The sequence below is a fragment of the Aspergillus steynii genome (assembly GCF_002849105.1).
Source record: "Aspergillus steynii IBT 23096 chromosome Unknown P170scaffold_4, whole genome shotgun sequence".
Lineage (NCBI taxonomy): Eukaryota > Fungi > Ascomycota > Eurotiomycetes > Eurotiales > Aspergillaceae > Aspergillus > Aspergillus steynii.
The window spans coordinates 2523955-2550736 of NW_020194401.1; the positions used below are offsets into that span (position 1 = coordinate 2523955).

The following is a 26782-nucleotide window of genomic DNA, read 5'->3' on the forward strand; positions in this document are numbered from 1 at the left end:
CTTCATTTGAATGCTTCTGTTTCGGGCCCGTCGATGCAATTTCCAGCCCTCGCTAGACTCTGATACGGAGGAATTCTTCTTCCCCCCAGGTTTGACCCTCTCCCCCCTTTGGGTTTGGGGGCCATGACCAAATCATATCACTACACGAGCCTGTGGCGCGGCGTACAGGACTAGTCCATGCAGACTAGCATGCTCGGGAACCTATCACCGTCGTTTGTCGGATGGATTGTCCACGGCCTCTCTGGAGTGCGTGGCCAACCTCCGCCGCCCCCTTCGGAGTCTGGGCAGTGCCTGAACGGCGCCAAAAACCACACCCTCTTCGTCGCATGTACACACCACCGGACACTGCCCAGAGTCACCCGCAAACGCAGATGGGCGACAACCCGGCCAATCGGGCGGCCGTCGCACCACCAGGCCTTGCTTGATATCATCGCCGGAGGACAAAACGAATAAGACACTCCATCGCCCGAATATTGAGACCTCGCTACTCGACTGCTGGGATTACTCGAATGAGCCGCCTGCGTTGGGAGTTGCAGAGGAGACTTGTATGATGCACCGTACCCTGCATGGACTGGTTCCTTATCCTTGGTGACGAGGTCATAGCCCTTTGGTTTCAACCCACCCTGAGGATATCGTCGGTCGTGCTCGGAACTTGGAATACTCTCCGTCGTCTTTGTCTGCTGCTAACCCTGCGTACTCCGGAACATCAGCAACACGATGAAATAATTAAATAAATCGCAATAGATGAAATCCAATAAAAAAAATACAATGATCGACTGTACAGTAGTACTGGCCTAGTACTAGTCCATACTAGCGCGGTGCAAAGGAACTCGTGTCTGCTTTACGTCGCCCCGGTCTAGCCCGTCTTGGGTTCGACATTCTTGGGCGCGATGATCGTCGGGTTCGATCAGGTTGACCCTGTCAAGTCCATGCGGGATTTCTGCTCGCTGACTGGGAGAGAAAGTCGCCCTCCTGTCGCTCCTTCTGATCGCGGTTTAGCCGCTTACCTAATGGCCAAGGCGCCCCTCCATCCTTGGGACTTCCGGTTCCACTTCGTCAATCCCCGATGTGCAACCCCCAATCACCGTCCACATGGCGTCTGCCACTGTCGCCCCAAGGGATGCGACCCAGAGGAGGGAGGGAAAAAAAAGGAATCAGCACTCTACTCTCCCTATCGAAACTAGTGTCTTAGCGTGGCCTGCCGGTCCTGGCCCAAGTCTACGGTTCACCGTCCGTGGCGCCACTGGAGACTGTCGAGGCTGAGCAAATCACCAAGACGCGTCGAAATTAAAGAGGGGTGGACGCAAAAAAAGGGCAGCGTCGGGAATAACGGACTTTCGAAACGATGGTGATTATTATTGCGGTGGAGATCATCCCATCGCCCACTCAAGAGAAAGGGCTTCAATCGTGATAGGAAGGAGGAAATGGTAGGAAATGGTCTCCTTCCTTCTCGGATACGAAGGGCTCCCGGTCATCGGTGGGCAAGACACAAGACAAGACAGCAGACGAGACACAAGACGTAGACGCGGACACAGAAAGAGCCAATTCGCTGTCTCTTGGCTCTTTCCCTCTCTCTCTTTCTCTCTCTCGCTCTCTCCCTCGCCGATGATTCTCGGGCCCGCCGTCGATGGTGGTCAGGGGAGTAAGGTAAGGTAGTCAGCAAAAGGCGATCGAAGCGTACAACGGGATCGTCTTTTCTCTCCGAATGGGGAAATTGCACCAAGACTCGACTATCGATTGGTTCGTCTGCTTCGACTCCGTACACTCGTGGTCCAAAAGTGTTCCGACCAAGAGTCACGCTTCGCTTACTAGGTGGCTGTGAGCCGGTCCGGTGGTCAGCAGAAAAGGGCAATTCACTGCGAACGTTGAGGCGTACGAGCAGCCATCGTACAATGCGGACGGACTACGGACTTCCAGTCGCCGTGCTGTCGACCTGGAACACGGAAAGGATTCAAGCCAACGGTGGCGAAGGGAAGCAATAATCTCACGCATCGCTGTGACGAACGTCCCTCCTGCCCCTCCAGTCTCTTCCCCCTTCCGCCTCCCCTTCTCCGCAAATTCAATCTCAAGCATCAGTCCTGCGTTTCCCTTTTTCTCCCCCCTGCAGATCCCATAGAGTTCTGTCGCGAGTGCAGATCTTCGACCTGCCTATGTGGCAGAACCTTGTCCGAGGGCTAATCCCTGTAACAACATTGCATATGCCGTTCTCACTTGACCAGCAGACTATGTGATATGCATGCAGTGCCAATAAACAAAAGGCCCTTCCACCGTCCACACCCTGGTTTTTGCAGCTGCATGCAATATAAGGGCCGCGCCTTACGTCGATTCCATTCGGCAGAAATCAGGTTCTAAAAGAAAGTTAGATAGATTGTCCTTCGGTATACCTCCGTACTACATGGCCCGATACGAAGATTCGAGGTCGCTTGGCCTTCGAGCGACCCGGGCGTTTGGAAGACAGATTGGGAATTCTCTGCATGACGCGCCGCGTGTTGGGAACATGATATCACCTGATGGGCCATTCTTCTCGTTTACCTGGGTGATTTGTGTACCCTGACCGCGGCATGGGATTGGAGGGAGGGGGAATCTTCACATACGCCGTCACCCTTCGAGCTGCTCACCTCCAGACCGGTTTGACTGCGTCTGGACACCGGTGGACTTACACAAGAAACGCGGTCATCTAGATCTCCCACGACTCCCCCGATCACCGATCATCCTTCAATGCCGTTAGACGGATTGACCGAAGTAAACCTTTCCAACCCGGGCAGTTCTTTCCATGGAGAAATTAAGTTTCGACAAGCACGCGCCAACTGAGATCGTCTACTGTTCACCCACTTTGTCGGGACCTGCCAATCGGACTGGAATAGCCTTTCACGGGGGGGTCCTTCAGGCAAAAATAAATAAATAATCATTTCATGTGCTCGGAAAGAACAGTCCGAGCTAAAAAAGGCCAGTCACATGTACAATTGCCTGTCGAGCCTCCTGTGATCTAAGGAAAAAGGGATCCGGTTGACCTGTCTCGTTTGGCCCCAGAACCTTGACCAGGGTTAACCGATTTCGCCACTGGGCCGGAGGAAGTCAATTCGGAGGAACCAGGACACCAGTTGCCATGGCCTGGATCTACGGAGGATCTCCCGCGAAGGTTTCGCCGTAAGTGTCCAATATAAGCTTAGAAGAGAATGGCACCCCTGCACCCTGACAAGAGTTTGGTTTTAATTTAGTTCACTTTGGGCGATTTCTTTTCTTTTCTTTTTTTTTTTTTCGCCTAGGCAGAAGGAAAAGAAAAAGAAAAGAAAAAAACAGCCCTAGGAAACCTTAGATTCCGTAGGCCCTCTCACCCAATTCCCCTCTGATTAAATTTGCGGGGAACAATAGCGATAACCTTTTTTTTCCCTTCTGCTTGTATTCTATATATAAATTATACTTCACGCCCCCATCTTAACCCCTAGGGTATAAAGTAGATATACTTCCCGCGGTGCCATTCGAAACTCTGGCGTCTATCATTCCACTTCCTGGGGAGGCTGCCAGCATCCGGACCAGCCAACTGCACGGACCTCGAGCGGGTAAACTGTTTAGCACTGGCCACCGCGGGGGAAAGAGCGAAGGGCGAAGGGAAAGGGAAGGACCGCTTCGGCACGTCCGACCACTGGAAGAATGGGAGATGGGAGAAAATGCCAGGTTTTTTTTGTTTTTGTTTTTTTTTTTTTCTCTTTCCCCTTCCCCCCCTTCGTAATCACATTCATTGCACATTGGCATTCCGATCAACGGGACGGAAGACAGCGGAATCAGACTGAGAGAGAGAAAAAAAAAAAAAAAGCCATGGCGAGCCAGGAAATAATAATGCAAACGCACAGTCCCCCTGTGCCGTCGGGCACCTGGTCGCAAGTCAATGATCCCGTCTACTCGTCACAGACCCTCATTTGCGGTGTCACCGGTTTTTCTGGAAGCTGACGAAGGCCCGCGATCATCCTTCTGTCTATCCGGACCACGGAGGGCGTTGTTGTGGTGGATGACGACGATGACGACGACGACTGACCGCCGGACGACATATTTCATCCGTCAATGACCAACGGGATCACGGTTCGCCAGGTCCAAAGATTCCAAAGGTCCCAAGACCTTCTCCGCCAGTGTCTGCCTCGTTCTGATTCTGGCTGTCAACGGACTGGACTGGACTGGACTGGACATGACACGGCGAGTCCTGTCGAGCTCGGACCGCGTTTTGCCCGATTGGGGTTCCGGTCTTGATTCCTCCCCAGTGACCACAACAACACGGAGTCAGAAAATTGGTTCGACCACTATCAGAAGTCGCCTATTCTCGTCCGCTCCAAGAATTCCCGATCTCGAGGCGGGTGGACTCGACTAGCCTGGACTGAGCTCCTCCATCTCTGTACTACTACGGAGTCTTGCGTAGGGTCTAAAACATTCGCCGTACAGTCCATCGTTTGTCTAGCGTCTAGTTCCTCTTTAACTACTGCGACTAGTAGTTCTGTTATGTCATTCGCGCCTTGCCCTATCCCTCTTGTTATTATTTTTTTTACAGCGTATTTTCTTTTTCTTTTTCTTTTTTCTTTTTTTTTCCCTCTTCCCTTCTCCTCCGTACTCCAGGCTTTTCTTTCTCTGGAACCAATGGGCTTCTTGGCCCGCATTGCACTATGCAATAATACTAGTAATAATAATAACATCCCGTCACTATTAGATTGCGATTGCAAATCCGAGCATTTAGGCGACCGTTGACTCAACATTTTTTTTTTGAAAATCATTTTCCTTCTCGGCTGATGGGTTTAATCTACGTGTACGGGATATACATAGGCTATAGATTAAATTTAAATTAAAGAAAAGTCACATCGAACCCAAACGAGGGTACGGAGTAGATGGCAAACGCATGGACCAAGGACCTGAGGGATATAATTCGAGTATTCTACTTTCTGGTTCCCATGTATTATTTACGACGAGAATAGAGAATAGAGAATGGAATGAATAAGGTAGTCCTCCGTAGTAGGCAAGACGAACGAAAAGGTCAGGACCGGTCCAGCAAATGACCGCCTCCCGGTTATTCAAGGACGATGATTTGATCAACCAAAGGTCGAGAGCGAGGAATGACCGAGTGGATGAATGAATGGGAGGAGGAGGGGGGGCAGTCGAGCTGGAACCTGGGACTAAGGAATTTAGTGTGGGCTGGGGCTGCCCGAGACTTGATGACCGGTGCACATCATCTTTTGCCGCCAATTCTTCGTCAGGGGCGCAGCCGTGGTTGGATGGGCTTGGAGGGGGGGGCTCCACCCTGCAGGCAACCCCTCAATCGGTCAAGTTCAGTTCAGTTCACGCCCAGGTTCACGTTCAGGTGCAAGTCCGGTCAGGGTGAATCAAGTCAAGTCCATGTCCAAGTTCTTCCAAGTCCCCGTTCAAAGGCGCTGGGTCCTTTTCTTTGGGGGGGAGTCAGTCTGGGACCCGTGGGCATCGCGAGGCGGACCGCCGCACGGAGTTACGGTCTCTGTACGGGTCGGTGGCGTAGGCGCGCTACTGTGGTTCGGGGTCCCTAGAATGGTATCGTGTTGAATGTGAAGATGGAGGAACTTTTACCGATCAAGTGGCCAGGAAATCAGGGAGACTGGGGCAAGAACGGAGCTAGAGGACTTGGGAAGGGCTACGTTGAAAGAAAGAACCACCACTGATTAGATCCAGCGATATAGTTTCTGGAGCTTCTGAGATATGCTTCCCCATCTGTAAGGTGGAGAGTTAAAATCTACTCCGTAAGCCAGTGTTGATACTGGATAGATCGAGCAGCATTCATTGGCCTTTTCGTCTTCTTATATTTATTATTTTGATTATTATTTTGATTGTTTTTAATTTGGTCCCTCCCAAAAAAGGACCCTTTTCGCAGGCTCACCAACTCCGGAGTAAACAGTCCCTAGTGACCACACAGCCCCCTCCTTCTCCGGTTTCTCTTTTTTGATATACGGAGTACAGTAATTATTATTTGCCCAACCGGAAAAACAAATTCTCAAAAAACAAAAAAAAGAAAAAAGAAAAGAAAAGAAACGACCACCCTGGTGGATGGATTGCCAATAAAAACGCCCCACCGATACTGTCACGCCCCTGGACATCCATGGCACCAGGCCGATGACGATTCCGTACCTACCAGAGTCCACTGGAGTAGTTTAAAATACTGGCACTAAAATCAACACCATGTGCTCTTGAGAATCTCTGATATCGCCATGACGGACGGAGTAGACTATCCAGCTAAACTAGTAAAACCGCTTAGCTGCCTTTGGCTTCATCCTTATTATTACCTACGCCGGACCAGCTCGTTTGCTTCGGCCCTTCTCGCCGGCGGCCACGAGTCTTGGGGATCCATACCCATGCCCATGCCAGCCCGTCCAGCGTGTACACGCCAGTATACAAATACATCCATACCGGGAGGCATTCCATTCCATCGCTTATTTCCTGAAGCCTCATAATCCCATCATCGTTAGGACTCTCGTCCTCGCCGTCGCCGTCACCATTACCCTCGCCCATCCCCATCGTCCAGCGTGCGATTCCCCCTTCCCCCGCTTCTAATTCCCGCCAGTTCCTCCTCCCTTCTTTTTAAGCATCCCACCACGCCCGCCTTGCTTCTCTCCTGCCAGTTTCTTTTCCCCTCCGCAAACTCAATCTGATCTCCTGCTGGATGCTGGCCGCTCGTTTCGCCCGTCAAACTCCTCCCCTCGACCCGGGACACGCCTGCTAAGCATCGCGCTCTCCAAAGCTAGACTCCCCCGCGGGTCAATTTTTCGATGAAACTGCCCCTCTTCCCCTCCTTTCTGAATTCAGACGACTGCATAGATCGGATTACCTGGACGCGCCGAATGCTGTCAGTGTTTCCTGAAGAGTTCTGAACGAGTTCCGGAGGACCTTCAGCCAGAAAGGAACCAACTACAAACTATATCGGAAGAACGATTCAGACGAAAGAAAAAAAAACGCAAAAATAGAGAACGTCATTACTACCGTACTAAGGTTAGGTAGTTACCAGCAATTCCAAAACCCAGAGAAACCAAAAAAGGAAACGAAAAAAATCACCCCCCAGCAAAAAGTGAAACGGGGTACCTGCTTCTGTCATCCCCACTGGCTCTTTGGATTTTGGTTTCTTCAGTAAGTCCATCCAGTGATTTCCATTACCTGTTTCTCTATGAAGTTTGAAGTGTAAAGGTTGAAGCTTGGAGATGTTTTTTTTTTTTTTTTTTTTTTTTTTCCTTCTCTGCCCTTCTCTTCGCCTGGCCCGAGGCATGATATAATCCTGCTGGGGAGGGAGAAAAGTTGTGACGTTCCCCAGTCCCCCTAAAATCACCCGAAATCGACGTTGCCTCCAGACCATTTTCAGCTTTCCATTGGAATGCATGAAAGGACAGGATGGGTCCGCGACGGCCTCATGGATGGAGATCCACCGTCGAGTTCCGGCGTTGCCCTGCTCCTTGGAATCACTAGTTGCACCCACCCATCCCATCCCATCCTCATTTTCTGCCGTCGGGCCCTCTCGTCGCGCTGCTCGGGCCTGCCACCCTGGGTCGCCCCGCCTGCGCCGGTCGCTCTTCACGGTCTGGCTTTGGGCCTTTTGGCTCGCCTTCTCGCTGTCGCTGCGCTTGTCGCTCTCTCGTCGCCCTTTTTTCCCTGCAACCCGCACTCCCTGCCCTTTCGTCCATTCCTTCTTTTTGTTTTCCTTTTTTTTTTTTTTTTTTTTTTTTGGTCCTTGGGGAAGGGAAAAAAATCTATTATTAAAATAATCATAATAATAGTAATTAATCGGCTCCCTCGATCATCATCATCAGGAAAGGGGCTTATGATTATTATTATTACTATTATTTTATTCTGATTGATTTTCCCCTACCCTCTGCCCCCAAAGAGAAAATCATTCATATCGAAGCATATCTTGTCGAAAAGGGCAAAAGCAGAAAAAAAAAAGAAAAAAAAGAAAAAAAAAAAAGGCCGGGAAAAAAAAAGAATACAAAATAAAACAGGGCTTACAAATTACAATACCTACCTTACTTTTTCAGAAAAGCAACCCTGCAGGAGTCGATGTGAAGCTTCCTAATTTATTATTATTTACCTCTTTTTCTTTTTCTTTTTCTTTTTTTTTCTTGGGCCCTTTTCTCCTTCTGGTGACGTTTAATATCTTTTCCATTTCCATCTCCATCTCCATCGTGTTTCATTCCTTTGATCTCTGTCTTTCCTCCCACCTCGTATGGCACCGGTGGCTGTCGTCAATCCCCGTGTGGATAAATCGGCTTACATTCCTCCTCCGAAACAGGCACCGAACAGCTCATCCGTAAGCTGAGCTGGTCTCTCTCTCTCTTGCCTCTGTCTCTCATCGTGGATCGTCAACTTGATTGATTGACTTCTTGTCTCGAACCTTTTCTTTTTCTTTGCTCTTCTTTTCTTTTTTTATTGCGTTTCCCTATACCTGCTTCCAACAGTCGGGCGGCTGCTCTTCAAGTCAGGCAAGTTTCTGAAGCTTGGGAATTACCGCAGCTTTCCTGTGGTTGAGGCGTCTAGTCAACCCAATAACCCATACGATCCGATCGCCATCCGTGGAACTAGAGCTCCAGTCGACCCAGCCTTCGACTAGGGCCAGGCGATTCTCTCTCCAGATCCAACCTGTCCCTCAACGAAGATTTGGGAAAGAACGGGCCCGTGCTTGCCTGTCGATCCGGGCGCCCAAGACTGGGTAATCTTAAACTCTTGACGACGGGGGGTTTAAACTCCCACCATCGACCCTGTCCTTTGGTTCACGCCCTCCGTGAGCTTTTCCTCAACCTGTCATCCTCTCGACTCTACCCTCGGGAGGCTCCCTCTTTCCTGTGAGGTTATTTGCCTCCCCCTCCCGGTTCTTATTTTATTTTTCTTTAATCCTCGCTTCGTCTCGCTGCCAGTCCAATCCATTCGCCGATTTCTTTTCTCTTGGTGTTCACGTTCTGGGCGGCTGCGACTACTTTGTTCCCTCTTGTCTGTGTGCACACGTGCGATTTTCCCTCCTGGCCCCTGCGTGTTGGGATTCAATCTGCGTGTCTTAAGCTGCCGCGTTGCTGGGAAACCTTGATCGGCGACGGTCTTAACTCTGATTGATTTTACCTCTCTGACCCCTTTCGACTAAAGTTCAAGCCCGCAAACAAAAAAAAAACAACAACAACAGCAACAATCACCACGATGGTCAACGGGACGCCGTCAATGTTGGAGCCGACGTATTATGGCTATGTCGCAACGACGCAGGACGCTCTGATCTTGTTCGAGGCGTGTTTGACCGGTGTGCTTCATCATGTGCCCCGTCGGCCTCATGATCGGGAACGCGCCCAGCTGGTCCGCAGCGGCACCGTCTTCATCTACGAGGAAAACTCGTCGGGCATCAAGCGATGGACGGACGGCGTGACTTGGAGCCCGAGTCGAATCCTGGGCAATTTTCTCGTCTACCGAGAGCTCGAAAAGCCCTTCCCGCCGGGCGAGAAGAAGCGGGCGATGAAGAAAGCCAATCGACGCCCGGTCCCTCCGACGAGACCGGGGGAGCCCTATCCCCGACATGACAGCAACGCGCACGCCTTCTCTCCCCCGACGACGGGCGCGTTTGGGGAACGATCGCAGCAGAGTGACATGGAACGCGCATTGGTCGGCTCTCTGGTAGACTCATACGGCTTCAAGGATTCCGGGTTGGTCAAAAAGACGATGAGCGTGACCGTTTCGGGCGTGACGCATCACCTGGTCTCATACTACAGTGTGAACGATGTGGTACATGGGAACTTGAGCCCGCCGTCCATACACAATGAACTACGCTTTGTCCGACCTCGGATGGAATTGACGCAGAAGCAAAGCTTTCGGGCTCCTATCGACGACCTGGAAACGGGAACGCTGGAGAATCCAAACGACCCGTCTCATGCTCTATATGGCTATCGTACTCAGATGGTGGCACCCCCAGGATACGGCATCCCGAATGCTCATCCGGACTTTTACATGCAGCCAGCACCGTACACTGCCACTCACCCACCGCAGTCGGCACCTATCACTGGATATTCCATGGTAGGGACGCTCCCCTCGGTACAGGCCCCCAATTCGTACCTCCCTACGCCTACGCCTCCTACTCAGATTCCGCATAAGCCGGACGATTACCCGCACTTCCGGGCCCCTACGCAATACAGCACCGGGTTTGATCCGCTCGGCCAGAATCCCCTGTCTTCCTCAATCCCCTCGGGAATCAATACGGCCATGTCGAGCTCTTTGAGTGACCGGAATCGCTCCCAGTCGGATCACAGCCCGTCGGCTTACCGATCCTCGATCTCTTCTCGAAGCGTGGCCACCGAGGCTACCTCTCCAATCGATCCGTCGACTCCTGCCACCTTTTCGCGCGGCGGCAGTTTCAGTCTGGCAAGTCAACTGGATGCCTCGTCGCATCCGTCCTTTGACCAGCGCAGCATGGCTGCGTTTGATTCCAGCATTCCGCGTCGGGAGTCGAATACAATCCCCACCCCTTATTACGGTGACAGGAGCCAGTATTATGTGAACGCCACCAATCCGGCGGCTCATGCCACTTACCCAGTTTCTACCTGGACCACGGCAGCTCCGGCTCAGCCACAAGTATAAAATACCCTTTTATCGCTCTTCTTTCTTTCTTTCTTTTTTATTTTCCTCTTCTTCTATTCAATTCTTCTCACTCGTTTACTTTGCTTCTCACATATGTTTTCACTCTTCGAAACGGCGGCAACCTGGGAAATAGACTATACATACATTCTGTGGCTGATTACTCGATGAAACCGTGCTCTTAGAGGAGATGTTGGTGGCTTTTTCTATTTCTTGCAACGCAACGTCTTCCTGTTTTCGCAACGATGATTACGATGACCCTACCAACATCTATTCCCCTGCCGTCGTCCTTTTTTTTTTTTCTTTTCTCTTTTCTCTTTTTTTATTCTCATGGGAACGATTCTTTTTTTCTTCTTTCTTTCTTTCTTTCGTGCGTGTCGCTTTAATGTGATTATGAGAAATGGGTCGGTTTGGGTGGCACGGTCTGGGGCGGCTATCTGATTATCTTTATCGTTATCGCTTTTGTTCTGCTTTTCTTTTCACTTTGCAATCGTCATATCCTTACAGTTTGTTAAATACGGGAGGAAAGCCGTGGACTTTGGTCTGGGATACCCATCAGGAAAGTTGATGTTTAGGCCCACTGGCCTTGGTTTGATGCGAATTCTATTGTCGGTTTTTTTCATTGCATGTTGTCTGTGGGAGGACTTTTGTCCCCCAGGTTTCCAGGTTCTCTTTTCATTCGTTATATTACCACTCTCTTCGGCCTTAGTTTTACCTGTCTTGCTGTTACTCCGGATTTTTTTGTTCTGTCTTTATCAATGGGCTCGTGCTGAGGTACCATGGCACTCCATCTCATCTTTCGCTGGCTGGTAGTTCGCTAGTTTAGCAGCAATTTCTACATGATCGATTACAAGATCGGGGATCAATTGATTATTCTGCGACCGGGGTAACTCCATCTTTCCAACTGCTCCTTCATTCTATGATCTTTCAATCCGTCCCTGATGTCACCGTAACCTGATCGGACCCGTCTGGAACGGACGGAGTATTTGTTGAGGTTGTGGTTGTGGTGGAGTTGGGCCCGATACTACATCACTCCCGCGATCCGGTGGAGTGCACTTTTTTTTTTTCTTTCCCGACAGCTCCATGGATGAGTGACTGGGTGGGTATATTTCTAAGGAGTTCTTTCTTTTCTATACCGGTATAATTGTCATCGATTGATAGATCGTTAGGTAGGTAGTGTACCTACATGGTGGGTAGTAGATATTGATCCTGCAGATCATTCTGGAGGTGGACCGATCCCCGGGATCGGATGGGGAGGGTCCACCGCGGTGATCTACCGATGGGAATTCTTCGATCTCAGCAGTAGTGAGTGGTGAATGGTGAGGACAGTGTGTGCATGAGAATTAACTATTCAAATTGATTTAATGCTAACTGGTCATTCGCTGAAATGAAGGGTGTGCTAATAGATATAGGTACAGGTACAAGTGAAGGCTAGTGGTCATTGTTTGACGTTGATGCTGGTGGAGATGGGGATGGGCATGGATGTTTCTGATAGTCTGTCTGTCTGTCTGTCGGGGTGATTTAGGTGATGGGAATGAAAAATCAACTCTGATGGTCAAGTCCAAGTCTGACAGGACGGGTTAGTTGCTCTCCTTGTCGTCGTCCTTGTCGTCCAGCAAAACTCGAATGGAAAACGACCCCGGGTCAAATCCAGGCACCATCGGCACGAGAGCCTGGTTGACAGGGATTTTACCGGGGAATGCAGCGGCCAGGGGCAGCTGGCCCGCTTCGATGGAGTAGGGAGGTCGAGCAGGCCCTCGCACCGGCTCGACCATGCTGAGATCGCGCGTGACGTCGCGCCGGATCTCGTTGTCATCCTGGGGTACTCCGCCGCCGTCGGGGGAGATCTGCAGAGTTGTTTCGCGGAACATCAGGGACCTGTCCTGCTGGGGACGGGGCTAGGCTGGGTTGGGTTCTGCAGTGACTTACCATAGAAGAGAACTTCCGGCCGGGCATGTGCACGTAGTCGTCGAAGGAGCTTTCGAGGGTCGCAAAGTTGAATCCCTTCGAGGACGTGATGGGCTCGAACCGCTGGCCGACCTGGATTCGAAAGTCGAGCGGTCGCCGAGGCGCGGGTTGATACTTGGGGATGTCCAGCCACCAGCCGGGGTAGGTGCAGCAGCCGAATTGCAGCACGGGGTCGATGTCGAGGCTGAATCGCACGCGGCTGTCGGCGTGTGGTTTCTGGATCAGCATGGCGAACGTGAACTCGCGCGGCAGGCCCGATCGCTGCAGACTGTTTTCCTCGAGCGTCCAGACGATCTCGCCGGCCTCGACGTCGAATTTGTGCCCGCGCGGGCTCTTCAGCGATCGCACCGATCCTTGGATCCGCATCATCTCGTACCGCCGATATCGACCGTTCATGCCCCCGGACGGCGACAGGCTGGCCATCAGTGGTAACTGGGCTACCCCGATCGATCCCGCGAGGCTGTAGTTCCATTGCAGGGTCTCCGGCGACATGGCGCCGTAGAGGAGGTGCGGTGCGTGTTTCAGGAAGCGCGGGTTGCGGGGGCGCGGAGGAGTGCGGTGGTCGTGCGAGCAGCTGGAGCGTCGGGAGGGCTTCCGGGTCGCAGGGGCAGAGGACAAGGATTTGTCGCGACTGCTGTGGATGGAAGCGCGGATGGTGGCTGCTTTGAAGCGATGCGTCATGGTGTTGGGCGAGTGGAAGACGAAATTGATGCCAAGGAAGTCAACGTGATCGGAGTCATGGTCGGAGACGGCCGAGCTGGCGTAGAAGCCATGCTGCAGGCGCTGCACATGAGCGGTGATGTAGGCATCGCCTGGTAATCGGCGTTCGTAGATACAGGCTCGGTTGGTTAGGAGACGAGGGTTGGCGATATTGGGGTCTGCAATCACCTCCGAGTTGCCGGGCGAGGTGCTGGGTCGTCTGGAGGATGGAGGATCGGACGCGGGTGGAGCGGGAACCCTCACTGGAGGCGCAACTGATGGGCGATCGATTGTCACCATGGCCATGGTGAGTCTTTTGGAGGCGGATGAGGACTCGGTGCTGTCACTATCATCCGGCGTGGTTCCCATGGCGGCGTGGTTGACGAGAACCACATCCTATATTGAATCGAGAGCGAGGAGATTGACGAAATCCATAACGTGAGGTTGTGTCAGGGAAGCCATCACTTATGGGAGCGATTTCTATGATGACGACAGCAAGTTGGGGACATCTGCGCTGCTCTTATCAGGTGAGGCGAGCCGCCAGAAGTCAGATGAGGATGACAGGAGTATGAGTCGAGGCGGCGCCGACCTGGTGAATCGCGCCGTCAGCTGCGTCTGTCTACTGCCTTTTTCTGTCTCAGTCCTCTGATTTGTCGGTTTGGGGGATTTTCTCCTTTCTCTCGATGGCTGGTGATGCGATTCATGGTTTTCTGACCAGGGGTGTGATGCTAGTCATTACGCTGATCATCCGCAGTAGCGCAGTGGGGGAATGTCGATGGTAGCAGACCATGATGAAACCGGCCAGATCTTGCGATGGTCTTCCATGGATTATGCATCATCCCCACGCGTGTGGCTTGGGTCATTATGCTTATTTATAGTTGGATCGTAAATCGTCTGCCGAAGAAGCATCCATGGCGGGCCTGACAGAACAGGCAGCCATGGCGCGGCATGTGACGGTGTGTAATGTCACGTGATACGCTCGGAAGAAGGATGTTCCGTTAACGCCGTCCCCGAATCACGGGGTCTCGAGTGGTCTCGATTGGTCGGTTTATCTTCTTCTCTTTGCATTTCATAGTCCCTTCGTCCTCGGCCACTCGTCGGGCTCAATTGCATTCCTCTGTGGATGGCAGTTGCCTGACTCATCTGCTACTTGCGTCTTTCCTAGCTCAAAAGACCTCTGCAGTTCGGCTATTCGCAAGTCGGAGAATTTGGTCCCCTCGGTTATATTGACATCTACAGCACTTGGGGTAGCTTAGGCCATCATCGATTCATACTTTCCTTCTCTTCTGGCTACTGCAACAGACAGAAAAGAAGTCCTGCCACTATCTTCTCATCTGTTTTTCATTTCCAGCACCTTGCCAGCGGCTCATGAGATGATCACTTGCATCTCGGCACAGTACAGCTCACGTTACGCCTCGTTGCTTTTTCTATCGACGTCATTCTAAGCTGCCCATTCATTCCGTTTTGAATTAATGCGGCCAAGGTTCACCATGGTCTCGAGTCCGTTTCTTGTAGCGCCTATCCGCGCATCCGGGCAATATTGTCCCCGCCTATTAAATGGGATGAAATCCATCCCCATTGCCCATGGCTCTGCCGTGCGGACAAGTTGGCAAGGGGTTCGGCCAGTTGAGTCATGCTACTCTTCGATGTTTACATTAGCTAGACCTTCGCGCTCCTTGCAGCACCGGTATGTTCTTTTCATCGGTATTGGAATTGTGAACTAGAATGGTATTGACAAAATATCAGACCATTGGCGAAGAACGCATTGACCTGCACCGGGGCATTATCCCCTTGGGTACAGGGATTTCATCAGCAGAAGATGCTGTTGGAGGATAAGAAGGAATCGGATCAGCAGGCTCCTAGTGGGTGAGTATTCAGGCTTCTTTTTGTTTTCTGTCTCGACTTCGACTGTTTTATATATGCCGTCGTGTACTATACGAAAAAAACGAGCTCATACGAAATGCTCCTCGGCACATTGGGGTTCTCACAACTAATTGGGTCCAGCTCTAAACCAGACCCCAAAAAGTCGCCAATTCTCTCCAGGATACCGCGACCCACCACCCATGAGAACATCTACACCGTGCCCAACATTCTCACTTTCTCTCGTTTGGTCGCTGCTCCCTTAGTGGGGTACTTTTTGGTACACGACCACCATGCGGCAGCACTGGGTCTCTTTGCATATGCTGGCATCACAGATCTCGTTGATGGTTATATTGCACGGCGCTATAACCTCCAGACGGTAGTCGGCACGATCATCGACCCAATGGCTGATAAATTACTGATGACCATCGGTGTCGCTTGTTTGGCAGTCAATGGGTCCATCCCTGGTGCGTTGTACTCTTCGGCCAACTCTCATGCTACGCTAACAGGGACCTCTTAGTTTGGCTTGCGGTCATCATCCTAGGTCGAGACATTGGTCTCGCCTTGTCTGCTATATATTATCGCTGGATCTCTCTTCCGCCACCCAAGACCATGGCCCGGTACTGGGACTTCTCTTTGCCATCTGCAGAAGTGAAGCCCACGGAAATCTCGAAGATCAACACGGCCCTGCAGCTTCTGCTTGTTGGCAGTGCCATCGCTATGCCTGTGGTTCCGGAGGCATTCCTTGATGCATGGCACCTGAAGGAGGCAATGACCGCTTTCCAGTAAGTACAATTTCTCATGGTTTCCTGCGTTCAAAAGCACGTGTTTCCCTTCCTTGCTTGCTGTGGTTTGCATTTTTAGCAAGGACCACATATGAGCAGGCGGGCGGTATAAGCCACTGTTCAGTGTTATCAAGCACATACGACCACAGGGTGAGGAGAACAGGGCTTCCCGTCCGCTCAGCCGTACTTAAGCCTCACGCCGGCCGGTTAGTAGTTGGGTGGGTGACCACCAGCGAATCCCGGCTGTTGTATGTTTTTGTTTTTTTTTTTTGCTCACCACCTTTCTCTCTTCTCTGCTGCTGTTGTTGTCTTCTTTTTTCCCTTTCAAATCCTTAAGATACTGACGATCCAGGTACCTCGTTGCCGCAACGACCCTCTGGTCCGGCCTGAGCTACGTCTTCTCCCGAAATGCCGTGAAAATTCTCACCAAGGAAGAAATCCAGAAGCGCATTGCCAGAGCCAGCGCGAACAAAAAGTCTTCATAGATTATCGAGTCCGAGTTGTACAGTACCATGTGTATATAGACTGCCACGGCACACCCAGCATAGCATACTGATCGGATGATTGTCAAACCAGGAAAGCGTATCTGATCTCTTTCTTTCTACCTTAGGATTCTCTTTTCTCCTTGGATGAGATGCAGTGTCTTGTTTGAACGTAGTTGGCCCTTCTCTAAGTTTAATTCGCTAATATAAATGAAAATATAGACCGGGAGATTCCTAGTATGTTCAGTGCAAATGAGAAAGAACCGAAGAATATACATGATTAGTATGATACAAAGCCCCTGGCGAGTCTGGATGAGTACGTCGTTCTGAAATCGACTGACTCCATGCTGGGTTCCCTTCCCTTTCCTGATGCGCCGTGAGCTGATCCTTATTTGAAATCCCACAAAAAGAGCCAAAATAATCGATAGTCGTACAAGTTCGCCGTAAGATGCATGGTTATTAGTCTTAACGAAGAGAGAAGAGGAGAGGAAAAGAGATATGTTTCTATACCCTCGTTCTCTCAAGTGCCCAGCTGAGTGTCTGGAGCGACTTCAAGGTTCTCGGTGTCGGCATCAAGCTCTGTCACAGGCTCGGGAGCCACGGGAGTGTCCCTCCGTGCATACGGAAGTAATAGCAGAGCTCCGACTGGGGTGACACCTTCAATGCGCCGCGCCATGCCGACGCTGACAGGTCGGGCGCGCTCAAGAGCCTGCTTCTCTTCGCTACTGAGACCGTGGACCTGCTGGAAATCCATATCAGCAGGGAGAAGAAGTCCTTCATCCTGCAGGAACTTTCGGGCGTGGGCCTCCTGGCGCGCGGCCATGTGCTCATAGTGCTTTTCGATTGCGACGCGGGCTTTGATCTCGGAGGCAAAGGAGGAAGCAGTGTAAGTGGTTCCGGAGGGCGAGTCGATGTGGGGGATCAACGAGTCGAGGGTGATGTTCTTGACATAGAGAAGGTCCAGGGCTGAGCGGAAGGAAGAGTCGAGGCGAGTTTCGAAGCCGAGGCGGTTCCATCCGTGGGCGGTCTTTTTGGTGTTGTTAAGGAGAGCCGTGAGCTCTTTGATTTGCGCTTCAATGTCGCGGAAATGCTGCCAGCGCTTGTCCGAGACGATACCCGCCTTGAACGCCTTGCCCGTTAAACGCAGGTCGGCGTTGTCGGACCGAGTCGTGATGCGGTATTCGCTGCGGGTTGTGAACATGCGGTAGGGCTCAGACACACCCTTGGTGATGAGGTCGTCAATCATGATGCCGATGAACCCGTCTGCCCGGCTGAGGGTGAGCGGTGCTCGGTCCTGGGCGGCCAGGCCGGCATTTGCACCAGCGATGATTCCTTGTCCAGCGGCTTCCTCGTAACCAGTGGTGCCGTTGATTTGTCCAGCAAGGTAAAGACCGCTGATCAATTTGGTTTCGAGAGTGGGCCAGAGATTGCGAGGGTCGATATAATCGTATTCCACGCCGTAGCCTGGCTGGAGCATGTGGACATTCTCAAGACCACGGATTGTCCGCAACATGGCAAGTTGAGCATCCTCCGGAATGGTCATGGAGATTCCGTTCGGATATATCACCTCATTGGGCGCGAACCCTTCCGGTTCCAGCCAGATCAGATGGGCATTCTTCTGATGGAACCGGATGATCTTCGACTCCAAAGAAGGACAGTATCTCGGCCCCTTGACTGTTTCGCGGATATGCACCGATTTGTCCAGGTTGGCCCGGACAATGTCGTGGGTGGCTTCATTTGTTCGCGTGATCCAACAAGGAAGCTGATCTTCTGTGTCCACCTGCACTCTTTTGTTCAGATACGAGAACGGCTGCGGAGGCGACTCTCCTTCGTGAATTTCCAACGGCTTGAAATCGATCGTTTTCATGTCCAGTCGCGGCGGAGTTCCGGTCTTGAGCCGACCAAGTTGGAAGCCAGCTTCGCGGAGAGATTTGCTCAGCCCAAAAGTAGCAGCTTCGCCGATACGGCCCGAAGGGAATGCCTTGAGGCCAATATGGATCTCTCCGCCCAAGAAAGTCCCGGTCGTGATAACCACCCGGCCAGTCGGGATGACTTCCCCGGTTTCGAGTTTGACACCAACGATCTTGCCCTGCGCCGGCCCCGAATTGTTTTCCATCCCATCTGTCGAAATCACGATATCCGCCACTTTCCCTTCCAGAATGCTCAGCCCGTCCGTCTGCTGAAGCTCCTCCTGCATGTATCCTTTGTACAGGTCACGATCGATCTGGGCGCGCGGCCCCCAGACAGCGGGACCCTTGGATCGGTTGAGGAACCGGAACATTATGCCGGCTTTGTCGATGATGCGCCCTGCAACGCCGTCCATAGCATCCACCTCCCGGATCATTGTGCCCTTGCCAATTCCTCCAAAACTCGGGTTACACGAGCATACACCTATGTTGGAGAGCGACGGGGTGATTAGCGCCGTGCGGGCGCCGGAGCGAGCTGCCGCAGCACAGGCTTCTGAGCCGGCATGCCCACCACCAATGACGACGACATCGTAGGGTCTATCGCAGACAGGATGTTAGTACTTCCCGATACGGCGGTAAGCGGTCTGGTAAACCAGAAAGAAGATCAACATACTGAGCACCCTCGGCAACGGTGGCCAAGCCACGAAAAGTCCTCGTCACCCGAGGACGCACGGAGTAGCTCCGTGGGAAAAGAGCCACTGACCGTGATCGAAAGGCCAGCATGATGGGATCCTGGGCGGGAAAACCAAACGAAGTTGTCCTACAGCAGGAGGTATGCGAGTAATCATCCGTCGGAGTCGCGCGAAAACAAAAAAGAAAAAAGTCCGCGGTTCTTCCGCGCCACGTGACCGAGCACTAATGCCCGGGCTTAACTCCGAAGGCGGTGACGCTGGCCGGTGGCATGGCTGACGTAATCTGCGCGACTCTTGCGCAATCGCCGAAGAACCAATTGCGGGGCAGCATTTTCTCATTCTCGCAACCCCGCGGGTCTTTTTTTCGGCTCTATATCTCCCCTCGCCTTCTGAAGCGCCCATTTCTGTCTCTTCTATCATCAAACTCTAGCCCTTGCGATCAGCTCCAAGCGATACCATCCACCATGAAGGCATACTGGTACGATAACAAGCCGGTAAGTTCAAGTGGTCCCTGCCAACCATGTAGCCCGAGTATCCCATAATCTAGTACCAACCGCAAATCGCTGATTCAATTCGTAAAACAGGGCGACCAGCGCGAGCCCCACGACTCCGGTCGTCCCGTCTCCGAATCCTACCTCGCCAACCTGGGCGTCCTCTACCGCCACTGCCCTACCATTGACATCGTGGATGCCCTGGCCGCGGAGCGCGGATACAAGAACCGCGACGAGGTGACCGTCTCGCCCCAGACCATGGGCGACGTGTACGAGTCAAAGGTGAAGATGTTCTTTGCCGAGCATCTCCACGAGGACGAGGAGATCCGGTACATCCGCGACGGCGAGGGCTACTTCGACGTCCGCGGCCAGGAGGACGAGTGGGTGCGCATCAGGCTGTCCAAGGATGATCTGATTATCCTTCCGGCTGGTATTTACCATCGTTTCACGACGGATGACAAGAACGTGAGTTTTTCCCCCTAGAGACATTGGTGGGATGGTTGGATGGAAGGTTGCTGATATGGAATACTCTTGATAGTATGTTAAGGCTATGCGTCTCTTCCAGGAGGAGCCTAAGTGGACGCCCCTGAACCGTAGCGACGAGGTTGATGACAACAAGCATCGCAAGACGTATCTCGGGACTCTTTCTACTCCCGCTGTTGCTGCAAACTAGTTAATATATGCGATGATTGGCGGGTCAGTGACTATGAACAGGTTACAATGTTGTGCATTGATGCCCTCGTATCACCTATTTGGTTGATTTTGTTTTTGTTTGAATGACGGGACTGATCCCAATGATTTTGTATATATCAAGGCGATGATATTATGACACACTTTTCATTTCATACTTAAAATGACCACCTTTGTGTTACATAATAAGATTCATTTCGAAGCTCAAATTCTCTTTAAATCGTTATATAGACTTCAGAACCGGCCCTTGGATATTATGCAAACACCAAGGTGCCTTAGTTTGCGATCGCACCGTCGGGCATCGAGCCCGGCATATGGAATGGATCACTCATGCCCCCGGCACTGTGCTCGCGAGTCATACTGTGACTTCGGAACCCTCCGGTTTCAACGTTGAAGCTGCTGGAGCGTGAAGCGCTGTCAAATGGCGGCCGCGTTCCCAGCCCTCCTCGGTACCGAAGGCCCTCTGGTTCTCGGTCGCTTTCATCGTCCCGAAGAGGGTTGCCCATGTCGGCCGACATGGCGGACCGAGATGCTCCGTTGGAGCCAGTCTCCGAGTCCTCGCCTGTCCGGACTCCTGTTCTGCCCATCCGAGGCCATAGGTCCGGTAGCCCTACCACCTGCACCCGGGGTTCAACGACTCGTTCTTCGAACCAGGCATGGACTCGAGCCTCGACCAATTGAGCCACCTTCGGCACATCTTGGAGTCTGCTACGCGAGCCGATAAGTGAGCGCACGGAAAGATCAAGCCGGTAATCCGGGAGAAATGAAAACGCGACATTGCTCTTCGGGGTTCCGGTCTTCTGTGGACCCTCCTCTGGATCGCCCCCTTGTGCATTGGAGGACCGAGGGTCGGCTCTCTTCGAACTATTTCCGGGCCGGCCGTTTGCGTCGGCAGGGGGGGGAGGCGATGGAGATGGGGTGTCGAGGGGAGGCGTAGATGCGGGCACAAGAGATATGCATAATGTCCCAGAGAAGCGAACAACTGATATGGATAGGGCCACTGGGAGGATTGCGGAGCATGGTTTGGGGTAGTTCAACAACAAGGAGGTTTCAATTGCAATCGAGAGGTTGTCATCACTCAAGTCAACATCCATCAATGCCTGGAGCCTCCCACCGTCGGAATTGGGGTCATCCACCGCAATAATGCGACAATTGCTGAAAATCGGAAACTCCTCCCCAAGAGATATATCCGTGACCGCGATCTTGTCTATGAATGCAGGTTTCTTTTCGGGATTGTTCAACGCCGCTGTTAACGAGCTAAGAATCGATGACGTAGGCGAATCTTTTAGAAGATACGCGGTTTGTCGGTACTGGGCGATGGTTTGGGCAATCAGAACATTGAACCAATCCAATGATTCCGGTTGATGGGAGGAGTGATGGACCCTATGACGGCCATGTTTCAGAGGATTTGTAGGAATGGCGCTGTAGTAGGTCTTTCGAAGGATGGAGCGAGTGTTGGTTGACGAGGAAGGGACAGGACGAAGGACGTTGGAGGTCGAGGGCTTTTCTCTTAATGATCTGGAGGCACCAGCTCCATCGTTCGGTGAAATGGTATAGATCGAATTAGAGCGACGATGTGTTGCGGAGCGGAGGCCGCGAGACGGTGGAGGCGGTGCTTCGCCGAAGATGAAGAACTTGATAAAAGCACCAATCAACAGTACAACGGAGAGCTGTCCGAGGAGGAATCCCTGCGTAAATGACAACCTAAGGCATTCCATTAACTTCGGCGACACGACAAAGGGGATTTGAACCGAGTGACGTACGAGGACTGAGCCGGGACGGGCGAGGGTTCAGCTGGCAGTTCGTCAGTCAAGAGCTCATAAAGACCAAAAAAGAAACTTGATCGTACGTTGCTGGAAATTCATTTTCCGGCGCGGTATCAGTCGACAGGAGAGCTTAACCCATTGCCACGCCCGAAGCTGAATTTACGGGCCCCACGGGATGTTGGAGAAGGACAATCGGTCGAAGATTAATAAATCGCAAAGAAAGTTGGAGCCGCCCAATGCGGACTAGCGCCGACCTGCCTGATCGGGACTTAAATCGACCTGTCCTGATCGCCTTCCTCGTCCTTCGTCCTTCTTCACCTCGACAGCATCTCTAGCCTGCGATGGTCCTTGGAAGCTAACGCCTAGCCACTCACTAACCATGCATCTTCCAGCCCATCTACAGCTTCTCCTAGCTCTGCTTCCAGCTGTCGTACTCTCATATGACGGCGCATCGCAAAGGCCACCAGGCAACAAAGCCATTCTACTCTCTCAAGTCCAGACTTTGACGCTTCGGGGAGATCGACTCACCTCCTCTCGTCGCGTGTCTCCAATTCCCCAATTACAATGTGTTGGACCCTCCAAGCGTATATGCGACTCGTATCCCATTGAAATAATGCGTTGCACCAATGCCGGCCACGACTATGACGAAGAAGACGTTCAGTGGACCTGTACCGCCTCGCTACCACCCGAGTTGAAACTAGGCTCAACGGACGTGATCTGTGAGGGATACCGGAATGCGGACGACCCATGGGTTTTGAAAGGAAGCTGTGGCGTCGAATACCGGCTACTCTTGACGGACCTGGGTGAGAAAAAGTTCGGACGAAAACACGACGACAATTGGTCCGAGGGCATTGCGCGACATAAGTGGCAGAAGGCGTTGTCGGTAATAGGGAGCGTGCTATTCTATGGATTTGTCGCTTGGGTCTTGATTGTCATGCTCGATGCATGCTTCGGTGCTCAAGGTGATCGGAGACGTCGAACACCTGGCCGTGGCTGGGGTGGATTTGGTGGTGATGGCGGTGGCGGTGGAGGAGGGGGAGGAGGAGGCCCGTTCTATGATCCTCCGCCGCCGTATAGCAGTCATTCTGATAGCTCTCGTGGATGGAGACCTGGCTTTTGGACCGGCGCGTTGGGAGGTGGCGCAGCTGGTTACGAGTATGGAAGGCGAAGCGCTTACAATTCTTCACGGCGACACTCGCCGCCATCCAGACGACGGAATGAGTCGTATGACCCAGGAGAAGGCAGCTCTCGGTCGCCTTCGTATCGATTCTCTGATACTACTACCACAAGTACTGGGTTTGGATCAACCAGGCGCAGATAAGAATCTCAACTCAGACATTGTCATTGCATCCTATATCTAAAACCTGACCCACTGGTGGAATGAAACACCTGTATGGGAATGGAGGATTCTCAGGGAATACCTCATAAGCCCGAGTGGCGACGATTTTGCAAACACAAGGCAGATCCAACGTCGCAAGCCACTGCAGGATATAATCGTAGTAGTAATATAACTCAAAGCCAACCCCATGAAAAAGAAATGAAAACTCCTACCCAACCCACCGTGCCAATTAAAGCAATCGAGTGTATACATCAGCAACGCCAATAACACCTACTACCCCGGTAGTTATCTCATTAAAAGTATGCTAAATCCAAATCAAGTCAAGTTCGCAGGTCGAAATCAGGGGAAATCATCGATCGTGCCCAGGATCTCCTCCTGTGCACCACCCATGTCCTTAGCTTGCCTCTTGCGTTTTCCCTTGGTAGGCCCAGTGTTAGGCTTGTCAGGGTCGGTGGCCCCTTCGTTCGGGCCATCTGGGTTGTGGAGAAGTTCTTGCTGGGCCTGTTTTTCTTTTGCATGTTGTTCTTCGATGGCTTTCTTTTCTTCATCCAGTTCCTGCTGGATAATCTTTGGGTCGTCGTAGATCGTGTTGGTCATCTCCGAATAAGTGTGGATATCGAATGTTTCCCGCGGACCCAGGAGAGTGTCTTTGATGCGGCCGGGGTCACGGCGTTCTTCTTTGTTGAATTTCAACTTGATCTGGCGTCTAGACCTTCCAGGGAATAGCTTGCTAATCATCATAAAATCCGTGCCGAACATGCGCAGTCCTCGGTAAAAAAGATCCGTCAAGTCCTCGTCCCAAGATTCGGTTTTCGTGCGCTTTCCGTAGGTAGACTGATTGATCTTGCGCGTAAACGAATTCTCCACCACATCCTCCAAGTCTCCATAGCTCTTCGCTGCTGCAGCGTGCCGGTCAACCTGCAGAGATGAAGTATCGAGCACAATTTCTCCATTCACAATTCTCATCACTGGGCCAGATTGGGATTGATCACCCCCGCTCTCCAGTACTGGAGGCTCGCTGGCATTTTCCTTCTCTTTAACTGCAGGCGGCTCTTCTTCTGCACCTTCCTGTTGCGCCGCCTGCTTGCGTTCCTGCTCGGCCTGTTCTAGCTTGCGAAGTTCGGTCTCTCGTTTAGACTTCTTTCCCGTGCGCAGATCCTTGCACAGTTCCGACATTTTGATAACTGCTGGAGCGATCTCAACTTGTTCAGAGCCCTCGGGAGTCGGTTCGCGCTGCTTGCGGGCCCGTGGTTTTTTCTCCCTTGTTTTTGTCGCGGTGCTTTCATCCTTAGGTGCCTTTCTTTTCCTTGGTTTCGTAGTCTTCCGGGTCGGTTCGGTAGCAGCAGGTGGTTCGGAGTTATCCTGGCTTTCCGTCGTAGACTCTGCCGCCGGGGTCTGCGTTGCGGGTGGTGTAATGAGCTGGGGTGTCTCAATCGAAGGCCGTGTCTCCGTAGTGGTCGCGGGCTCATTGTCTGACGTAGTTTTGGCGCGTTTTACGGGTCGAATTTCCGTAGGTGCTTCGGAAACGGAAACACTGCGCGACTCGGGCGCTAAGGATCTTCCGCGGTCATTAGGGCTATCGGATTGTTCAGGCTCGTTCACAGGAGCATCGTTCCGAATCTGTTTCTCAGCTGCATCTGTCACCGAAGGCAGCGGGGTGGGGTTTATAGGAGAGGCGCTAGGCGGGGGCGGGGAAGGCTGAGAGGGCTGGGAGGGTTGAGTCGATTGAGTCGGCTGAGACGGCTGAGAAGGCGCGGGAGCCTCATGAGAGATAGCGGGAGTCGCTGCAGAAACGGAAGGCCTTTTTGTCGGGCGAGGGATCGGGATGGCCGTCGCAGGTGCCGACGAAGATGGCTTCACATTGGCCGTCTGAGTCGCCGACGGCTCGGGGGTTGCTGTCTCGACAGGAGCGGAAGATTCCGCGATCGGAGCTGTCGAAGCGGGTTCGGGGGTGGCTGTCTCGGTCACAGGCTGAGGAGTCTGTGAAGCCGAGGGCTGAGATGCAACGCTGGGACGTCGAGGAGGAGCTGGCGCAGCGCGTCGGACGGGCGCCTTGGGGGCAAATTTCTTGCCCGACTTATCTGCACGACGGGGAGAGGTTAGCGCGGAGGGGGAGACAGAAGGGGGGGAGCACCTACTGATGGCAGAGCTAGAGAAGGACTTCATTGTGACGGAGGGTCATCGCTGATGGGGATCGTCAGTCCGTAAGAGCAGAAGAGTCGAAGAGCAAAAGTCTAGATGCGGCGTGAACCCCCGGGGAAAGTGGGCGCGGTCACGTGGCCGGCTAGGGCGACGCTAACTCGCAGGCCGAAAATCCTCCTGGCTTCCATCCAAGTCTTGCTTATCTCAACCTCTCCCACCTCCCCATCTCTACACCCTGTCCTCTTTTACGGTCGGAGTCTGTTGCGGTCTCTGCTCCCGGCTTCTTGCTGCTCAGTGGAGACGGCTTTATCCTACGCATGCCTTTCTAGCCACTGATGCCGGCCGCCGAAGCATCCCCCGTCGCATCTCCCGAGTCCGGTTTTGTCAAGATGGAAGACCGGAAGAGAGCCGCCACGCATGAGAACAATGAATCGGCACCACCGTTGAAGAAGCAAGCGACTTCTGTCAATGGTGGTGGCAAGCCGCACCCTGACGCTGACATGCCCTGGAAGGACGATTTAGAGGTGAGTCTCCCCCTTCCCTATCCATTTGGGGGGGTCATTATCCCAGGGATTCTCTAAATCATATTTGAGCGCAGAACCCACTGCGGCGATTTTCAGAAGGGCAGTTTTTATTGACTTCATTTTCTTTTCTTTCATGAACAGCGATTTCAAAAGGATGCGATATGGCGACAGATGCAGGAGTACAAGCGTGAGAAGGTCTCCCTGGAGACAAAGCTGAGCCAGATGTCCAAGGCTACCACCTACCATAACGAACATCTCCGTGTTATCGACTCGTGGTATAAACAGGTGAGTCGACATGTCCTCCTGGATACATAATACATGTATGCATACATGTATATGTGTATATACGTATATATCGAAGTCCATATTCTAACATCCGACGAAACCAGTTGATTGATGAGATCAACATCCTCCTGGGGACACCGGAAGAGAACAAGGGTGGGTGGAATTTTCGCCGATCGTCATTACCCTTTGCCGGAATAGTCGTTTCTAACATGGATCTTCAGGGCGGCCCAGTTTCCAAAGCTCCTTGCTATTCGATGATTCCGAGAATTTTGAGAGGCATCTCAAGGCCCGTTCAGATGATATCCGCGACGTGATCTCACGTTTTCTTTCTACTTTGCCCAAGGTATCGCCCGATGTGTCCGAATTGCAAAACCAACTGGCCAAGAAACTGGGAGAAGAGAAGACGACCATCGCCGAGCTTGAAAAGGCACTCTCGGAAAAGCAGCAGCTGGAAGAGAGCCTGGAAGAGGCGTCTTTACGATACATGGTGGCCGAGAAGAAACTCGATCGCGCACGGAGTTTGACCGTGGCCAAGTTGGAGAAGCAGTACATTTTTGGC

The 26782-nt window shown here is 52.3% G+C and overlaps 13 protein-coding genes across 13 annotated transcripts; 8 read left to right on the forward strand and 5 right to left on the reverse strand.

The window, feature by feature from the left end:
• The first annotated feature begins 1309 nt into the window (after positions 1 to 1309).
• P170DRAFT_184338 (uncharacterized protein) lies at positions 1310 to 1725 on the forward strand. The gene has a single exon (XM_024842681.1). The coding sequence runs from the start codon at positions 1435 to 1437 to the stop codon at positions 1654 to 1656; it is 222 nt and encodes a 73-aa protein (XP_024704746.1). The 5' UTR covers positions 1310 to 1434; the 3' UTR covers positions 1657 to 1725.
• Positions 1726 to 6755: 5030 nt separating this feature from the next.
• P170DRAFT_184404 (uncharacterized protein) lies at positions 6756 to 7716 on the reverse strand. The gene has a single exon (XM_024842684.1). It carries the CDS (start codon positions 7475 to 7477, stop codon positions 6992 to 6994), a length of 486 nt encoding a protein of 161 aa, XP_024704747.1. The 5' UTR covers positions 7478 to 7716; the 3' UTR covers positions 6756 to 6991.
• Positions 7717 to 9174: 1458 nt separating this feature from the next.
• Positions 9175 to 10596, forward strand: P170DRAFT_358837 (camp independent regulatory protein; the record flags this gene model as incomplete). The annotated part of the gene is made up of 1 exon (XM_024844318.1): positions 9175 to 10596. One exon carries the CDS (start codon positions 9175 to 9177, stop codon positions 10594 to 10596), a length of 1422 nt encoding a protein of 473 aa, XP_024704748.1.
• A 94-nt stretch (positions 10597 to 10690) lies between these two features.
• Positions 10691 to 11072, forward strand: P170DRAFT_184390 (uncharacterized protein). The gene has a single exon (XM_024842682.1). The coding sequence runs from the start codon at positions 10784 to 10786 to the stop codon at positions 10982 to 10984; it is 201 nt and encodes a 66-aa protein (XP_024704749.1). The 5' UTR covers positions 10691 to 10783; the 3' UTR covers positions 10985 to 11072.
• Positions 11073 to 11494, forward strand: P170DRAFT_184391 (uncharacterized protein). The gene has a single exon (XM_024842683.1). The coding sequence runs from the start codon at positions 11161 to 11163 to the stop codon at positions 11404 to 11406; it is 246 nt and encodes an 81-aa protein (XP_024704750.1). The 5' UTR covers positions 11073 to 11160; the 3' UTR covers positions 11407 to 11494.
• A 679-nt stretch (positions 11495 to 12173) lies between these two features.
• Positions 12174 to 13566, reverse strand: P170DRAFT_357196 (uncharacterized protein; the record flags this gene model as incomplete). Its single annotated transcript, XM_024844205.1, has 2 exons — positions 12174 to 12440; positions 12523 to 13566. 2 exons carry the CDS (start codon positions 13564 to 13566, stop codon positions 12174 to 12176), a joined length of 1311 nt encoding a protein of 436 aa, XP_024704751.1.
• A 790-nt stretch (positions 13567 to 14356) lies between these two features.
• Positions 14357 to 16465, forward strand: P170DRAFT_509993 (cardiolipin synthase). The gene is made up of 5 exons (XM_024854732.1): positions 14357 to 14947; positions 15007 to 15126; positions 15265 to 15587; positions 15641 to 15905; positions 16258 to 16465. The coding sequence occupies exons 1-5, from the start codon at positions 14733 to 14735 to the stop codon at positions 16388 to 16390; spliced, it is 1056 nt and encodes a 351-aa protein (XP_024704752.1). The 5' UTR covers positions 14357 to 14732; the 3' UTR covers positions 16391 to 16465.
• A 96-nt stretch (positions 16466 to 16561) lies between these two features.
• On the reverse strand, positions 16562 to 19125 carry P170DRAFT_509994 (tRNA modification protein MTO1). The gene is made up of 2 exons (XM_024854733.1): positions 18968 to 19125; positions 16562 to 18891 (listed from the first exon to the last, which is right to left on the reverse strand). The coding sequence occupies exons 1-2, from the start codon at positions 19075 to 19077 to the stop codon at positions 16908 to 16910; spliced, it is 2094 nt and encodes a 697-aa protein (XP_024704753.1). The 5' UTR covers positions 19078 to 19125; the 3' UTR covers positions 16562 to 16907.
• A 199-nt stretch (positions 19126 to 19324) lies between these two features.
• Positions 19325 to 20367, forward strand: P170DRAFT_509995 (acireductone dioxygenase (Ni2+-requiring)). The gene is made up of 3 exons (XM_024854734.1): positions 19325 to 19480; positions 19571 to 19942; positions 20016 to 20367. The coding sequence occupies exons 1-3, from the start codon at positions 19451 to 19453 to the stop codon at positions 20148 to 20150; spliced, it is 537 nt and encodes a 178-aa protein (XP_024704754.1). The 5' UTR covers positions 19325 to 19450; the 3' UTR covers positions 20151 to 20367.
• A 75-nt stretch (positions 20368 to 20442) lies between these two features.
• mmm1 (ERMES complex subunit MMM1) lies at positions 20443 to 22032 on the reverse strand (the record flags this gene model as incomplete). The annotated part of the gene is made up of 3 exons (XM_024854735.1): positions 20443 to 21871; positions 21931 to 21961; positions 22017 to 22032. The coding sequence occupies 3 exons, from the start codon at positions 22030 to 22032 to the stop codon at positions 20443 to 20445; spliced, it is 1476 nt and encodes a 491-aa protein (XP_024704755.1).
• Positions 22033 to 22218: 186 nt separating this feature from the next.
• On the forward strand, positions 22219 to 23448 carry P170DRAFT_437025 (DUF1183 domain protein). The gene has a single exon (XM_024849271.1). It carries the CDS (start codon positions 22313 to 22315, stop codon positions 23252 to 23254), a length of 942 nt encoding a protein of 313 aa, XP_024704756.1. The 5' UTR covers positions 22219 to 22312; the 3' UTR covers positions 23255 to 23448.
• A 163-nt stretch (positions 23449 to 23611) lies between these two features.
• On the reverse strand, positions 23612 to 25438 carry P170DRAFT_447112 (transcription factor TFIIIB subunit BDP1; the record flags this gene model as incomplete). Its single annotated transcript, XM_024850853.1, has 2 exons — positions 23612 to 25353; positions 25411 to 25438. 2 exons carry the CDS (start codon positions 25436 to 25438, stop codon positions 23612 to 23614), a joined length of 1770 nt encoding a protein of 589 aa, XP_024704757.1.
• Positions 25439 to 25527: 89 nt separating this feature from the next.
• Positions 25528 to 26622, forward strand: P170DRAFT_184470 (E3 ubiquitin-protein ligase BRE1). Its single transcript, XM_024842685.1, has 4 exons — positions 25528 to 25938; positions 26080 to 26223; positions 26328 to 26376; positions 26455 to 26622. The coding sequence occupies exons 1-4, from the start codon at positions 25750 to 25752 to the stop codon at positions 26535 to 26537; spliced, it is 465 nt and encodes a 154-aa protein (XP_024704758.1). The 5' UTR covers positions 25528 to 25749; the 3' UTR covers positions 26538 to 26622.
• The last annotated feature ends 160 nt before the right edge of the window (positions 26623 to 26782 follow it).

What these genes read in the sequence shown, in the direction of transcription:
- P170DRAFT_184338 (XM_024842681.1), top strand. Translation starts at nt 1,435, where the DNA reads ATGGTCTCCTTCCTTCTCGGATACGAAGGGCTCCCGGTCATCGGTGGG.
- P170DRAFT_184404 (XM_024842684.1), bottom strand. Translation starts at nt 7,477, where the DNA reads ATGGGATGGGTGGGTGCAACTAGTGATTCCAAGGAGCAGGGCAACGCC.
- P170DRAFT_184390 (XM_024842682.1), top strand. Translation starts at nt 10,784, where the DNA reads ATGTTGGTGGCTTTTTCTATTTCTTGCAACGCAACGTCTTCCTGTTTT.
- P170DRAFT_184391 (XM_024842683.1), top strand. Translation starts at nt 11,161, where the DNA reads ATGTTTAGGCCCACTGGCCTTGGTTTGATGCGAATTCTATTGTCGGTT.
- P170DRAFT_509993 (XM_024854732.1), top strand. Translation starts at nt 14,733, where the DNA reads ATGCGGCCAAGGTTCACCATGGTCTCGAGTCCGTTTCTTGTAGCGCCT. An exon ending in TCGCGCTCCTTGCAGCACCG is followed by an intron (nt 14,948 to 15,006) that starts GTATGTTCTTTT and finishes ACAAAATATCAG; the next exon opens with ACCATTGGCGAAGAACGCAT. An exon ending in AGTCAATGGGTCCATCCCTG is followed by an intron (nt 15,588 to 15,640) that starts GTGCGTTGTACT and finishes GGGACCTCTTAG; the next exon opens with TTTGGCTTGCGGTCATCATC.
- P170DRAFT_509994 (XM_024854733.1), bottom strand. Translation starts at nt 19,077, where the DNA reads ATGCTGGCCTTTCGATCACGGTCAGTGGCTCTTTTCCCACGGAGCTAC. An exon ending in ACCGTTGCCGAGGGTGCTCA is followed by an intron (nt 18,892 to 18,967) that starts GTATGTTGATCT and finishes TGTCTGCGATAG; the next exon opens with ACCCTACGATGTCGTCGTCA.
- P170DRAFT_509995 (XM_024854734.1), top strand. Translation starts at nt 19,451, where the DNA reads ATGAAGGCATACTGGTACGATAACAAGCCG. An exon ending in ACTGGTACGATAACAAGCCG is followed by an intron (nt 19,481 to 19,570) that starts GTAAGTTCAAGT and finishes TTCGTAAAACAG; the next exon opens with GGCGACCAGCGCGAGCCCCA. An exon ending in TCACGACGGATGACAAGAAC is followed by an intron (nt 19,943 to 20,015) that starts GTGAGTTTTTCC and finishes TACTCTTGATAG; the next exon opens with TATGTTAAGGCTATGCGTCT.
- P170DRAFT_437025 (XM_024849271.1), top strand. Translation starts at nt 22,313, where the DNA reads ATGCATCTTCCAGCCCATCTACAGCTTCTCCTAGCTCTGCTTCCAGCT.
- P170DRAFT_184470 (XM_024842685.1), top strand. Translation starts at nt 25,750, where the DNA reads ATGCCGGCCGCCGAAGCATCCCCCGTCGCATCTCCCGAGTCCGGTTTT. An exon ending in CCTGGAAGGACGATTTAGAG is followed by an intron (nt 25,939 to 26,079) that starts GTGAGTCTCCCC and finishes TTTCATGAACAG; the next exon opens with CGATTTCAAAAGGATGCGAT. An exon ending in GACACCGGAAGAGAACAAGG is followed by an intron (nt 26,377 to 26,454) that starts GTGGGTGGAATT and finishes AGGGCGGCCCAG; the next exon opens with TTTCCAAAGCTCCTTGCTAT.